Source organism: Cuculus canorus, chromosome 13, assembly GCF_017976375.1.
Source record: "Cuculus canorus isolate bCucCan1 chromosome 13, bCucCan1.pri, whole genome shotgun sequence".
Taxonomy (NCBI): domain Eukaryota; kingdom Metazoa; phylum Chordata; class Aves; order Cuculiformes; family Cuculidae; genus Cuculus; species Cuculus canorus.
Window position 1 is genome coordinate 9,438,913 of NC_071413.1, and position 11,756 is coordinate 9,450,668.

Genomic DNA, 11,756 nt, shown 5'->3' on the forward strand with positions numbered 1-11,756 from the left:
CTGGGGCCAAGCCCCCAGAGCTACTCTGGTGGGTAGGTACCTAAGGCCATTACTGATCCTTCCCTGGTGTTGGACTGGGCAGTGAGTTGGAAAGACTTCACTTTCATTATTTTCCAGTAAAACAAGGCTGGTCTCTCCCAGGAAGAGGAGAACCTGTTGGGTGACATCTGCCCCAGATTCTGGGTTTAGCCCTGACTCTCCACCTGGTTTAAAGGTTTGATGTGTCTGTAGACACACACAGTCATCTGCTTCTCTGTATGGACCCCACTTTACTGCTGTGGCCAGGTTTCAGGATGCCTGTAACACAGCTGCCTTACGTGCATCTTTAAAGCTAGTGGGCTTTGAAGTGGAGGTGCTGACCCCATGCTGCCACGTGGTGCTGGATTATGCTTGCAAAAGGCAAGAAGACCTTTCCTGTTTTCAAAGCAGGTGATTAGCTTGGTAGCTCTAAGGAGCCAAGCCAAAGCAGCCCACATGGGAAGGCACCATCAATCTTTTTTTGACATCTGTCGAGGCTTGGCTGGACTTGAGATTTGTGAAGTGGAATTGCACTGTATTGTGTGCCAAGGATTGGCCTTAATGAAGTCCATGGTGAGGCTTTTGTGCCATGTTTGCAAAGCTTGCCAGGGCTGGGGAAAGTGCTGAGGGAATCCATCAGACTCAGGCAGAGGAAAGCTTGTATCCTTTCCCACAAGCCCTCACTCATGAGCATGTGTTTTTGACAGTTGTTGGCGGCCAAGCACTTGCCAGGAGCTGCTGCCACTTTCCCCTGCCCCCTTGGGGCCCATGTTGGAGTCTCCCGTTGTTCTCAACCAGTTGGTCTTGCTCTTGGTGAGTGACCTTAATGCATTATAAGAGAGCCCAGGCTCCTCAGGGCCCCGAGCTGGCTGTCTCTGTGAAGAGATTAGATGGGCCCTGCTGCCAATTCCTGCCTGTCTTCTAGGAGTAGTGCCAGCGGATTTGCTGGAATAAACTCCTGTCTGCAAACCCTTACATCCCTGTGGACTCTCTGTATATTCTAATATGAAACAAAATATTGAATCTTCCTGCTTACATGATGCACGAAATGGAGCATCATCAGATATTGACTCTTTCCTTTAGGGACAGACAGTGGTGGATTTACATGGTATTCTTCAAAAATCTTCCTCTTTTTAATACACCTCTCTCATCAAAACTTCAACCATTTCAAAGGTGAGTGAAGTTTGGATGCTCTCCCTTTGGGACAAGAGGATGCTGCTGCTGGATAGGCCAAAATGGCACAGGCATCCTATCGGCAGTCATTTCTAGAGGAAACGTGGACCAGCAAAACTCCTGCAATGAAGCACCCAGCTTCTTACTGCTTTGTTTATGACTCTTGACCCAGCTGTGGCACAAGGTTCTCCTACACAGAAAGAGTGGAAGAAGGTAGGGAGAACGTGGGCACAGACTTGAGAATCTGCCCCAAGGAGGGCTACTGCCTGCGCTTCCAGGGCAGCCCCAGCTTGGTGCAAGGAGTGAACAGAGCAGGAAGTATTCGTTCAGTACAGGCAGCCTGCAGAGAGAAGGTCTTAAATATCTCCTTGTTCACCTTTCTGTGGGTGGCCTGCTCCTTCCGGCCTGCTTAGGTCCTCTTGCAGTTCATATCTAGTGGGAGATAAAGGAATCTCTTTGTGGGAAGCCCTGGATTCAACCTGGAGTGGAATGGGGCCTGCACAAAGAGTTTTCCTTGCCTCCACTGTCTTTTCACCTTCCTCTTCCATTGGCTGGGGCAAGGTCCTGCACTCAGGCGCTTTGATCAGGACCTAAGTGCTGTGAGCCTGCTTTTTACATCAAAGGCAAAGCTGCTCTTTGAAAACTCAGCCGATGAAAAACGGTGAGTGCTGCAGCCCCTGGAAGCAAGGGCTGGGAGAGCAGCCCTCCCTGGGTTGGGCTGGAGAGCAGACATGCTTGGATGGAGCTGGAGCAGCTGGCAGTCGCCATGTGGTGCGAGCTAAGGCTAGGACATCCCTCAGCTCCAATATCTCTGCCTGGGCAGGTGGCAGGAGAAGCAGATAATGGGGTTTTCCTTGAAAGCTTTCCTTTTTCTCTGCTGCTGGGGTGGATGCAGGCTGAGTGAGGGGCCGGTCCAGCTGAGTGACAAAACGCTGGTATGGGATTCTGTCCCTGCCTCTGGCCTTCCCCATGCTCTTTGCTTCCTTTTAAATGGATCCTGACACAAAGCACAGAGATACCATCACTAGAGTGATTTGCAGGAATCAAAAAATAATTGGGCCAAACTCTGCTGCTTGCCCTCTCTGCCTCCTGCATCTCCCTAGATGTCTTGGGCCAAATCTTGTCATCTTTGTGAAGGGATTACACCTCTAGGGCGATGCTAATCCTCTGCAGCTGCTGTTTAGAGTGAGACAGGTGGTGCTGGAGGCAAGGGAAATATTTATTTTGAGTTTTGCCATTGGCCACCACCCAGGAAAAATGAGTGACCGTACTGGGGACTTCAGCCACTTCTGCGCACAGGGAGAGCGGATCTTCCTGCCCCACTTGCTTCTGGAGGCGAGGGGTGACAGCTTCCCCGGGCAAGCTGCAAAGTGGGACCACACAAGCCAGATTTTATGTGGATGAGGGAGTGGCTCTGCACCTTGAGAGCTACCTTGCGATGTGATGGGCAAGTCTCAGAGCTGCTAGAGGTATGATGATGGATGCTAAATTGGGCTGAAGGAGACCTGCAGACCATCTGCTCTGCCCTCACCTTGTGCGTTGCCCCTGTGGCCCCAGTAATGACTTTCCTCTCTGTGGGATGAATGGGCCAGGAGGCTGGTGGCTGCAGCGTGGGAGTGAGGGGGTTGATGAGCAGGAGCAGCACACACATGTGCCAAGCTCAAAGTGACCAGTGGGTGCATCTTGTCCACAGCAGGGCTGTGCTGGCACTGACCCCTGCCCAGGCAGCACCTGGAGCCTCAGTCCTGCCTCTAGGTTCAACTCCTCCGAAGGGCTCCGTGTTTCTTCTCTCCATCCCCAGTGTCGTTTCCTCCAGCCTTGAGACTGGCCAGTCACTGCTTGGTGTATCCCAGCCCCAGTTCTTCCTCTGCACTGAGCCTGGCTTCCTTGTTGCTTTCCGCATCCTCTCCTCAGCAGCACATGGGGTATCGAGCTCTGGCAAGCAGAGGAAGAGGAGGCAGGAGGAAGTGCAGTTTCTCCTCTGATAATTCCAAGCGGGCAGAGAGAGGCTCTGCCAGCCTGGACACCCACTTCAACCACACCATCAATGTGTGGAGCCCTATCCCATAGCACCCAGTACCGCCCCGGCGCGACAGGGCCTGGAGGATGCTGAGCTCCTGGGGTCTTTTCCAGGTCGGGCTTCTCCAGCCTATTTTTGGGAAGCTGGAAGCTGGCTGATGGGGGTGGATCCTGGCAGGGCTGCTTGGTGCCTGCTGGGGCCAGGCTGAGCAGGACTTACGCTCCCCTGAGCCACCAAAAGCTCTGTCCCTTGCAGCAAGGGTATCCCTGCCCTCCCCAGGGTCTCATGTCCGTGGGTGGCTGGAGGTCATGCCCCACCATGGGCATGCAGGGCAGAGCGGGAGGCTCCAGCAAAGAGCCCAGGCCCTGCCAAAATGCTGGGCTTTGTCTCTGGCGGGGTCCTTCGCTGCTGTCCATGAGCGTTTCCAGATGGCCCCAGGCTCCTGGCACAGGCTCAGCTGCAGCATCCGGGGAAAAGCAGGAGGGGGTGGGAAGTAACGTCCCAGCTCGCCGAACCCTAGCAGCCTGGGCCTCTGCTCCCAGCGCTGCTAATTCCCCTTGGGGACTTGCTGCCAGACCCTGTCCCACCCTGAATCAGCAAGGAGCACCCCATCCCCTGCCGTAGCAGGGCTGCTCAGGGAGGGGGATGCCATAAGCATCCCACTGAGCTCTCAGTGGCCCCAGGAGAGAGGGGAATCACAGCTGCCGTGGGAAATAAATGCTGTCGGAAATGCATCTGCCATGGAAAGTGCATCTAGTGTGGGAAACGCATCTGCGCCTGCTTCTAGAGCTGCCTTTGCCGGGGTGGAGAGCAGCAAATCGCAGCCACGCTTTCCTCCTGCCTCACATTTTGGTCACGTTTGTGTCTTTCGGTAGCTTCTGACGCTGGTTTGACTGATTCAGGGCAGGCTGGGGTGCTGGGCTGCTCTGCAGCAGGGCTGCCACTCCAGCAGAACCACGGGTCTTCCCATGGCTCTGGGGAAGACTTACACAAGCACAAATCTGGGCAAAATGGTCAAAATCTAATTGAAAGATGATAAAAGCCAAGGAATGTGACCCAGAACAGCCTTGCCATTGGACTGCAAGAGCCCAGAAGCACTGGAGACCCTTCCTTCCCCCCTCTCCACAGTTCCTCATGTTTTTTTTGTTCCCCATTTTGGCGTCTTGCTTGGCTGCAGTGATGTGCTCAGTTCGAGCCAAACGTGGTTCCCAGGCAATCAGCAAATGGCTGAGAATCACTGCCCAGTGTGGGCCATGATGGAGGCTGGGGCAGAGGCTGGGTGGCCCAGGCCACAGGTTGTTTTCTGCCCTCCGCACCAGCCACCCCGGGAAAGCAGGGCGAGAGCCAGCAGTAGTCTTTCCATTTTACAGTAATTAGTGGCTGACAAGTGGTGCAGTGGGTTGGGATAATTCGGTGCCTGGAAGTGGCTGCAGCCGAGCCTCGGGCACTGAGCCAGCGGCTCTGGGCCCTGGGGAGGGGGAAGGATGGTGGGGGGCAGGGCACAAAGTCTTCTTCATCCCTGCCCATGAAAGGGGGGATCTGCTGCCACCAGGGCTGCAAGGTGAGGATAGGAGCAGCCAGAGCCGAGGAGCTGCCCAGGCTGCACCCACGGCTCTAGAGCAATCTGAGCCCCAGCTTGCTGCCCTGGTGCGCATCACTAAAGAAGGCAGGGGAGCCACTATCCCCATCACTGCAGCATGCTGCCCGCTGTGGGGTGGTTTTCCTTCCCATTAAAGGCTGACCAACATTTTTCCCTGGATAAAACCAATTTCCTACTTCCCCCCCACACTTCCCCTGTGTCTCATCTTTCCCACTCCCACGATTATTTCCCTGATGTCTCCAGTGGTCACAACTGCTCCCGTTTTCCTCTGCCAAGACAGCAGTGGTGAGACAGGATATGGCCATCCCCTTCCCCCCAGGAAACACGCTGGAGCTGCTTGGGGACAGGGAGCTGAAGCACCCGGTCACCCAGCTCCAGCAGGGACCAGCACTGTCTCCCAGCTGCCGCAGCCGCCGGCCCCTGCCTGGGAAGGGAGGTGCCCCCCCCCCAGGCTGGAGCACGGTGCAGGCTGGGGGAGAACAAGGCGCGCTGTGTTCCCAGGGAGGCTGTGGCTACTGCTGTGGGAGCTGCTGAAAGGCAGCTCTGTCCGCTGCAGGCGGGGGCTACTTTCGCTGACCACCCTTTCCCCCCAGATGGTATCCCCAGGGTAGGGACTACTGCAGGGTCATCACCAGCCATGCTGTCCTCTTCCCCACATCCCCCCACGGGGCACCCCAAGACCAGCCCCCATTAACACAAAATCTGCCCAACCTTGCGCGGCGCGTCCCACAGAGCTCCTGCCCCCGTCCCACAGCAGAAAGGACAGCACCACAGCTCTCCACGCACCCGACCCATTTAATACACGTACAAGGCAGCCGTGCCCACTGCCCTGCCCACAGGAACACGTGTCCCCAAGGTTTTGCCGATGTCAGGGTCCACAGGCGGTTGCAAAGGTGGCATCTCCCCCTCGCACTATCTTTAGGCACCACATCTCCGTAAGCCCGCGGTTCAATAGGAAACACAGCTGCGAGCTCAGCGCTCCCTTCCCCTCACGCTTCTCTGCCATTACAGATGCCGGCAGCAGAGACCTGCCAGCTCGCAGCACTTGTGAGTGGCCTGCTCACCACCCTGCGCAGCACAGGCACAGCCACAGGGGGTCCATGCGGGAGAAAGGGACCCTGCTGGGACCCCTTGGCAGAGGCGGGTGCAACATGATGGGTGGCAACCTGAGGGTCACAGCTGGGGAAAGGCAACAGCTGCTGGGGAGTGGGCAGGACCAGGATGCCCCCAGCCCCCCCAACGTGACCATTCCCCGGTCCCAGCCCGGCTGCTTTGGAGGGGCTGGAGGGGTGGGCATCCCCCTTTTCTGAGGCTGAAGCCACCAAGCAACAATGGGGCAAGAGGGGACGAGGCCGTGGGGACGGGTGAGGGGAGAGGGAGGTCAGGTCCATTGTTAGCACCATGGTGGTGGGGGTGGTTTGGGGAGGGGTCAGACCCACTCCTGCAAGGAGCGCTTGCAGTACAAGAGCATTCGGGGCGCACCCTTCCTCTGTGTCTGGACGATGACGTAGATGAGGCCAAGGATGCAGAGCAGCAGCACCAGCAGCACCAACACCATGATGACGCTCATGGTGCGCGTGTACTCATCGATCTGCACCACCACGTCCACGTCCCCGCCTGGCTGGCGACCACCCTCACTGTAATCTTCCTCATCTTCCTCCTCTTCTTCCTCCTCCTGTTCTTCCTCCTCGCCTTCTGTCCGCCCGTCCCCGTCAGGGTTGAAAGGGGGTCTGTCCACATCAGGCCAGCGGGGAGGGGGGTCCATGTGACAGCCCATGAAGTCCCGTAGGATGGATTTGGGATAACCTGGCTCTGTCTTGAGCCGCTCGTTGTCAAATTTCCAGTACTTTGTGCCTCTGTAGAAGTATGTGGAGGCTGGGGGAGAAGAAGACAGAGGCAAGGGGTAAGTGGGGAGGCGCAGGCCCCTGCCAACCTGGGCACTCCTGCAGATACCCAGAACAGCAGCTTTTGCACCAGGACTAGTGAAACCCTTCAGAAAGGGCTCCACCACTGACTCCTAGGCACCCTCCCAGACCCCATCTTGTGTGGCCAGGCCACCAGAGGAGTGACCCTATCCCCTCTGGTCCCTCAGCTGCTGTCCAGCCCTCTTTTCCTCCTCTACTTACAGGCATCTGGGCTGAGGAAGGCACCCTTGGGTGAGGGAGGGATGCCCACCCAGACAGAGATGGGCTTCGGGTACCCGGGGTCCACCGAGCGGGTGTCTTCATTAAAGCGCCAGTATCTGGGGGACGGAGGTGGAGAGCAGGTGAGGAACACAGGGGGCTCTGCCACCTTCCATGCCCACCCCTGCCAGGGGCCAGGAGGCAACAGAACTAGGAGGAGAAAGCCAGAGTCACTCACCTGTCTCCATGGAAGAAGAAGGTGTGCCCCGTGGGTTCCCACCAGACAGCCGTGTCGATGCCGTCATAGGGGATTCCCTGCCCGTAGGTGACCAGGGGCTGCGGGTACCCGGGCTCCAGGTTGGCTTCCCGAAAGAGCCAGTACCGGTCCCCTGGAGGAAGATGGGATGGACAAGGGGGGTGAGGCGGCAGTGCCCACCTGCTGCAGCAGGTGCTCATGTGGATACAGTATGTGGATGGCAGTATGGTGCCTGTGGCCACCTCGTCCCTTTGAGGAGCTCCAGCTGGCAAGAGGGACTGGGATGAGATGAAGCCGACCAGCTCTCAGCAGCTTGTGGTGGCACTGGGGTTCCCCCTGCACCTTGGCCCCGCTACTCAGCTTCCCCGCTCACCTTTAAAGAAGACGAACCTCCCGTCATGCCTCTCGTAGGCAGCATCGATGTCCCCAGGGAGGCCCCGCCAGAAGTGCCCGATGGGCATGGGGTAGTTATCCAGCACCCGGTTGTGCCGGACCCTCCAGAACCACCGGCCCTGGTGTGAAATGAAGTGTTGTCAGAGGATGGGGGGACACCCAGGGACAAAGCTCCAGTGCCAGCATCTGGCAGGGGGCTCCTCCCACCCAGGGACCCAACAGTGAAGGGGCAGGATGGGGTCCCGGAAGGTACCTTGAACACAAACATCTCCCCACGCAGCACCGCCACGGTGTCAAAGTTCCCGTCGCAGATGTCGGGGCCGTACTGGTCAGGTCGGTCTGGGCTGCCAGGTTTGGGGGGTCGTTCTGGTTTTCCTGGCGGTGGCGGTTTCGGGGGTCTCTGGTCTGGCCTGCCAGGTCTCCGGGGTGTCACCGTGGGCAAAGGCTTGGTGGGCTGAGGGTGCCCATCTGTGGTACCTGGATTGAGTGAGCAAGAGGAGGGATGGGATGTTGCAGACCAGCAGGGCCAGTGCCTCGGTTACCTCACACATGTGCCCAGCATCCCACCTCCGGGCTGATTCCCCACCCAGCTCCTCACCGTACAGCTGCTGGATGCCCTTGAGGTCATCCTCGGGCAGCTGGAAGTTCTCTGTGTCCATCCACTGGTAGAAGGGTGCCATGATAGCGCTGGGGTTGCTGGAGTGCTCCAGGCCCAGCGAGTGCCCCAGCTCGTGCACGGCCACCAAGAAAAGGTTGTTCCCTGCAGGAAAAGGCATCATTAGCAAGACGGGATGGAGCACACGAGCCCTAGGGTGGGTCCTTGGTCCCAACACACTACAATGAGGGTGCTCCTGTGGGAGCTGCCTGCATCACCCATGGTGGAGCTGCTCTCCCTGCCACTCCTGCCCACACCAGCACATTCCCCTGCCCTCAAACCCAGGGGCCCACCAGGCTCCTTTTGTTGCCTTCACTATCTCCTTGGCCCTCAACTCACCAGACACATCTGCGTTTTCTAGTGTCCAGGGCTCATCTGAGTCAAAATGCGTGTCTCCTCCCATGCCAGGACCAGGAAAATAGGCATGAGCCAAAAACCCACCGACGCCGTCGAAAGGAGAGCTGTCTCCATGGAAGCCAGAGGCAAAAAGGACCATGATGTCGGCCTCCTTCTTTCGCTTTTGTCGAATGTCCTCATAAGGCACCTCCCGGAACACCAGCGGCGTGGCTTGCTCCCACACGCGGAAAGCACGGCGGACGGCCTCGTATGAGTGGTACCGACCCAGCTTCTCTGTGTAGTTTTGGATGCTGGGGGTACAGAGCTTGCTGGGAATGACCCGTGGCAGCGCTTGCTCCCCAAAGGGGCTGTGGTTCTCCATGGGCTGGGGGGGTGGGAAGCCCTAGAGGTGTTTGGTACCTGAAGGTAAGATGGCTCTGGCTCCAGCGCCGCCCCGTCAGCGCATACCGCTTCCGCCGCATGTTGGACTTCATCCGTGCCCCAAACTGGTCTGGGACCCCACAGCGAGGCCGTTTCATCCACCTGCCAGGAAGACATCCAAGCCAGGGCTCAGCCCACTGCAGCAAAGGTCTCCGAGGTGTGACAGCAGCCATGGACAACAAGGGGGATGTCCTCGCTGCAGGGCTGCAGCTCCCAGAACGGGAGATGCGACTCCCACAGGAGACGGCACACACAGGTGCAGGCAGAGCCCGGGGGCTGGCAGACAAACACGAAGAGCGGAGCTGCCTTTTGCTGGGCCAAGAGGACACTGAGAAACTCACGCCTTGGTCTCCTCGTCCAGGACACCAGTGACGGTGATGCCGTAAAACTTCTGCATCTCAGCGAGGGCCGAGGACAAGGTCTGAGCCGAGCGCATGGTGGACATCTGCCGGCTGGGCTGCGGCAGGTAGCCGTAGAGCCGCAGCCATGCCTACGCGGGGAGAGCCGAGCGTGAGGCCGCAGGCAGGGAACAGCCTGACGGGGGGTCCTGGAGCTCCCTGGAACCCCAGCGTGGCACCCCTGGGACGCTGGTGCCCGCCACCAACCCAGCCCTACCCCTCGCAGGGGTCTGTGCCGGCTCTACGCGTGGAGTCCCAGCCCTGCTCTGAAGTGGGGGGACCCTCCGGCTGGGGGGGCTGTCACCACCCTGCCCCGCGGAGCAGGCAGCCGGCGGGGGGTCAGCGTGCCCGTGGGCGCTGCTGTCCCCCTCCGAGGTGTCCCCAGCCGGGGGGGCTGTGCCCCTCTGCCGCCCGGGACCCCGTCTGGCCTCACCCACAAAGGGGCTCCTGTGCTGTGGGGCAGGACGGGCGCCCAGCGGGGCAGAGGGGGCGCCCCGGGCCCCTTCCTTCCTGCACCGCCTCCGCTTGTCTCTTCCCATTATTCCTTTGAATAATTTTAATTTGTATTATTAATTTCAATTTTTGTAGTTTTAATTTTTTGGGGGTTTTAATTTCATTTTTATTTCTTTTTCCTTCTAATTTTCCAATTTTTTAATTCTTAAATCTTTTTTCTTTATTCCTTTTTCACTTAATTTCCATTTCCCATTTTAGATAAACCAGTTTCATCATTTACTTCTCGCATGTTCCCATTTTTGCATTTTTTTGTTTTAATTAACATTTTTTCCCATAAATCTTTCTCTTTATTTCTAATTTTCCAATTTGCCTTTTCTTTTTCATTCTTACATCTTTTCTCTTTATTCCTTTCACTTCTTTTCCATTTCCCATTTTAGATAAACCGGTTTCATCACTGAATTCTCGCACATGTTTCCATTTTTGCTTTTTTTTGTTTTAATTGACATTTTTTTCCCTTAAATCTCTTTTTCCTTTTAATTTTCCAGTTTGCTTTTTCTTTTTCATTCTTAAATCTTTTCTTTTTATTCCTTGGGCAGCCTGATTTAGTGGGAGGTGTCCCTGCCCATGGCAGGGGAGTTGGAACTAGATGATCTGTAAGGTCCCTTCCAACCTTAACCACCCTATGATTCTTTCACTTCTTTTTCATTTCCCATTTTAGAAAAACCAGTTTCATCATTTAATTTTCGCACAAGTTTCCATTTTTGCTTTTTTAAAATTTTTAATTTTTTCCCTTAAATCTTTTTCCTTCTAATTTTCCAATTTGCTTTTTCTTTTGCATTCTTCAATCTTTTTTCTTTATTCCTCTCACTTCTTTTTCATTTCCCATTTCAGAAAAACTGGTTTCATCTTTTCATTTTTGCACGAATTTCAATTTTTACTTTTTTTTTTTCAATTAACCTTTATTCCCTTAAATCTTTTTCCTTTTAATTTTCCAATTAGCCTTTTCTTTTTCATTCTCGAATCTCTTCTCTTTATTCCTTTCACTTCTTTTCCATTTCCCATTTTCGATAAACCCATTTCATCATTTAATTATCGCACGAATTCCCATTTTTTGCTTTTTCTTTCGTTTTAATTAACTTTTTTTCCCTTGAATCTTTCTTTCCCCCTTTAATTTTCCGATTTGCTTTTCCTTTTCATTCCCAAACCTCTTTTTCTTCACCCCTTTTACTTTCCTGCCACCTCCCGTTTCAGAAACGCGGGTTTCTGGGTTGAACTCGGCACAGTTTGCGCCTCTGCCCCTCTCCCCCATACCGGGGGGGGCACCGACGCCCCGCGGCCCCTCTCCCCGCGGTGCCCGCCCCGGGCGGCAGGTGCGGGGCCGCCCCCGCTCTCACCTCGGCGTTGATGTCCTCGCCCGCCGCCGCCACCACCAGCAGCAGCAGCAGCAGTGCCAGCGCGGGGCGCCCGCCCGCCCGCCGCGCCCCGCCCGCCCGGCAGGGGGCGCCGCCGCCGCGCCCCGCCATGCCGCGCCCCGCGCTAGCCCCGGGACGGGCGCTGTGGCCGCTACGCCGCCCGCATGGCCCGGGGCCGGGGCGTGGGCGGCGCTGCCCGGCGCCTCCCGGCCCGCTTTTGTGTGCGGGATCAGGCGCGGAGCATGGGCGGCCGGCGCGGCGCGGCTCCGCTCCGCTCGCTCTGCCCTGCCCTTCCCGCCGGGAGCGGCGCGGACAGCGGGCAGGCGGGGCCGGGGGGCGGAGCCAAGCGGGCAAGGGGCGGGGCGGGGCCAGAGTACGGGGGCGGGGCCAGAGCCGGAGGGGCAAGGCCACGGGGAGAGGGCAACTCGCTGAAGGGCGTGGCCAAAGCGCCGAGGGGCGGGGCGAAGGGGCGTGGGCA

The 11,756-nt window shown here is 57.0% G+C and overlaps 1 protein-coding gene across 1 annotated transcript; it reads right to left on the reverse strand.

Annotated features, from left to right (window-relative positions):
- Positions 1-5,588: 5,588 nt before the first annotated feature.
- On the reverse strand, positions 5,589-11,584 carry MMP15 (matrix metallopeptidase 15). The gene is made up of 10 exons (XM_054079174.1): positions 11,261-11,584; positions 9,357-9,505; positions 8,995-9,117; positions 8,578-8,885; positions 8,182-8,343; positions 7,837-8,060; positions 7,564-7,702; positions 7,173-7,323; positions 6,938-7,053; positions 5,589-6,686 (listed from the first exon to the last, which is right to left on the reverse strand). Exons 1-10 carry the CDS (start codon positions 11,387-11,389, stop codon positions 6,241-6,243), a joined length of 1,947 nt encoding a protein of 648 aa, XP_053935149.1. The 5' UTR covers positions 11,390-11,584; the 3' UTR covers positions 5,589-6,240.
- Positions 11,585-11,756: the final 172 nt, after the last annotated feature.

What these genes read in the sequence shown, in the direction of transcription:
- MMP15 (XM_054079174.1), bottom strand. Translation starts at nt 11,389, where the DNA reads ATGGCGGGGCGCGGCGGCGGCGCCCCCTGCCGGGCGGGCGGGGCGCGG. An exon ending in GCGAGGACATCAACGCCGAG is followed by an intron (nt 9,506 to 11,260) that starts GTGAGAGCGGGG and finishes CTCCCCGCGTAG; the next exon opens with GCATGGCTGCGGCTCTACGG. An exon ending in CAGAGCCATCTTACCTTCAG is followed by an intron (nt 8,886 to 8,994) that starts GTACCAAACACC and finishes CTGTACCCCCAG; the next exon opens with CATCCAAAACTACACAGAGA.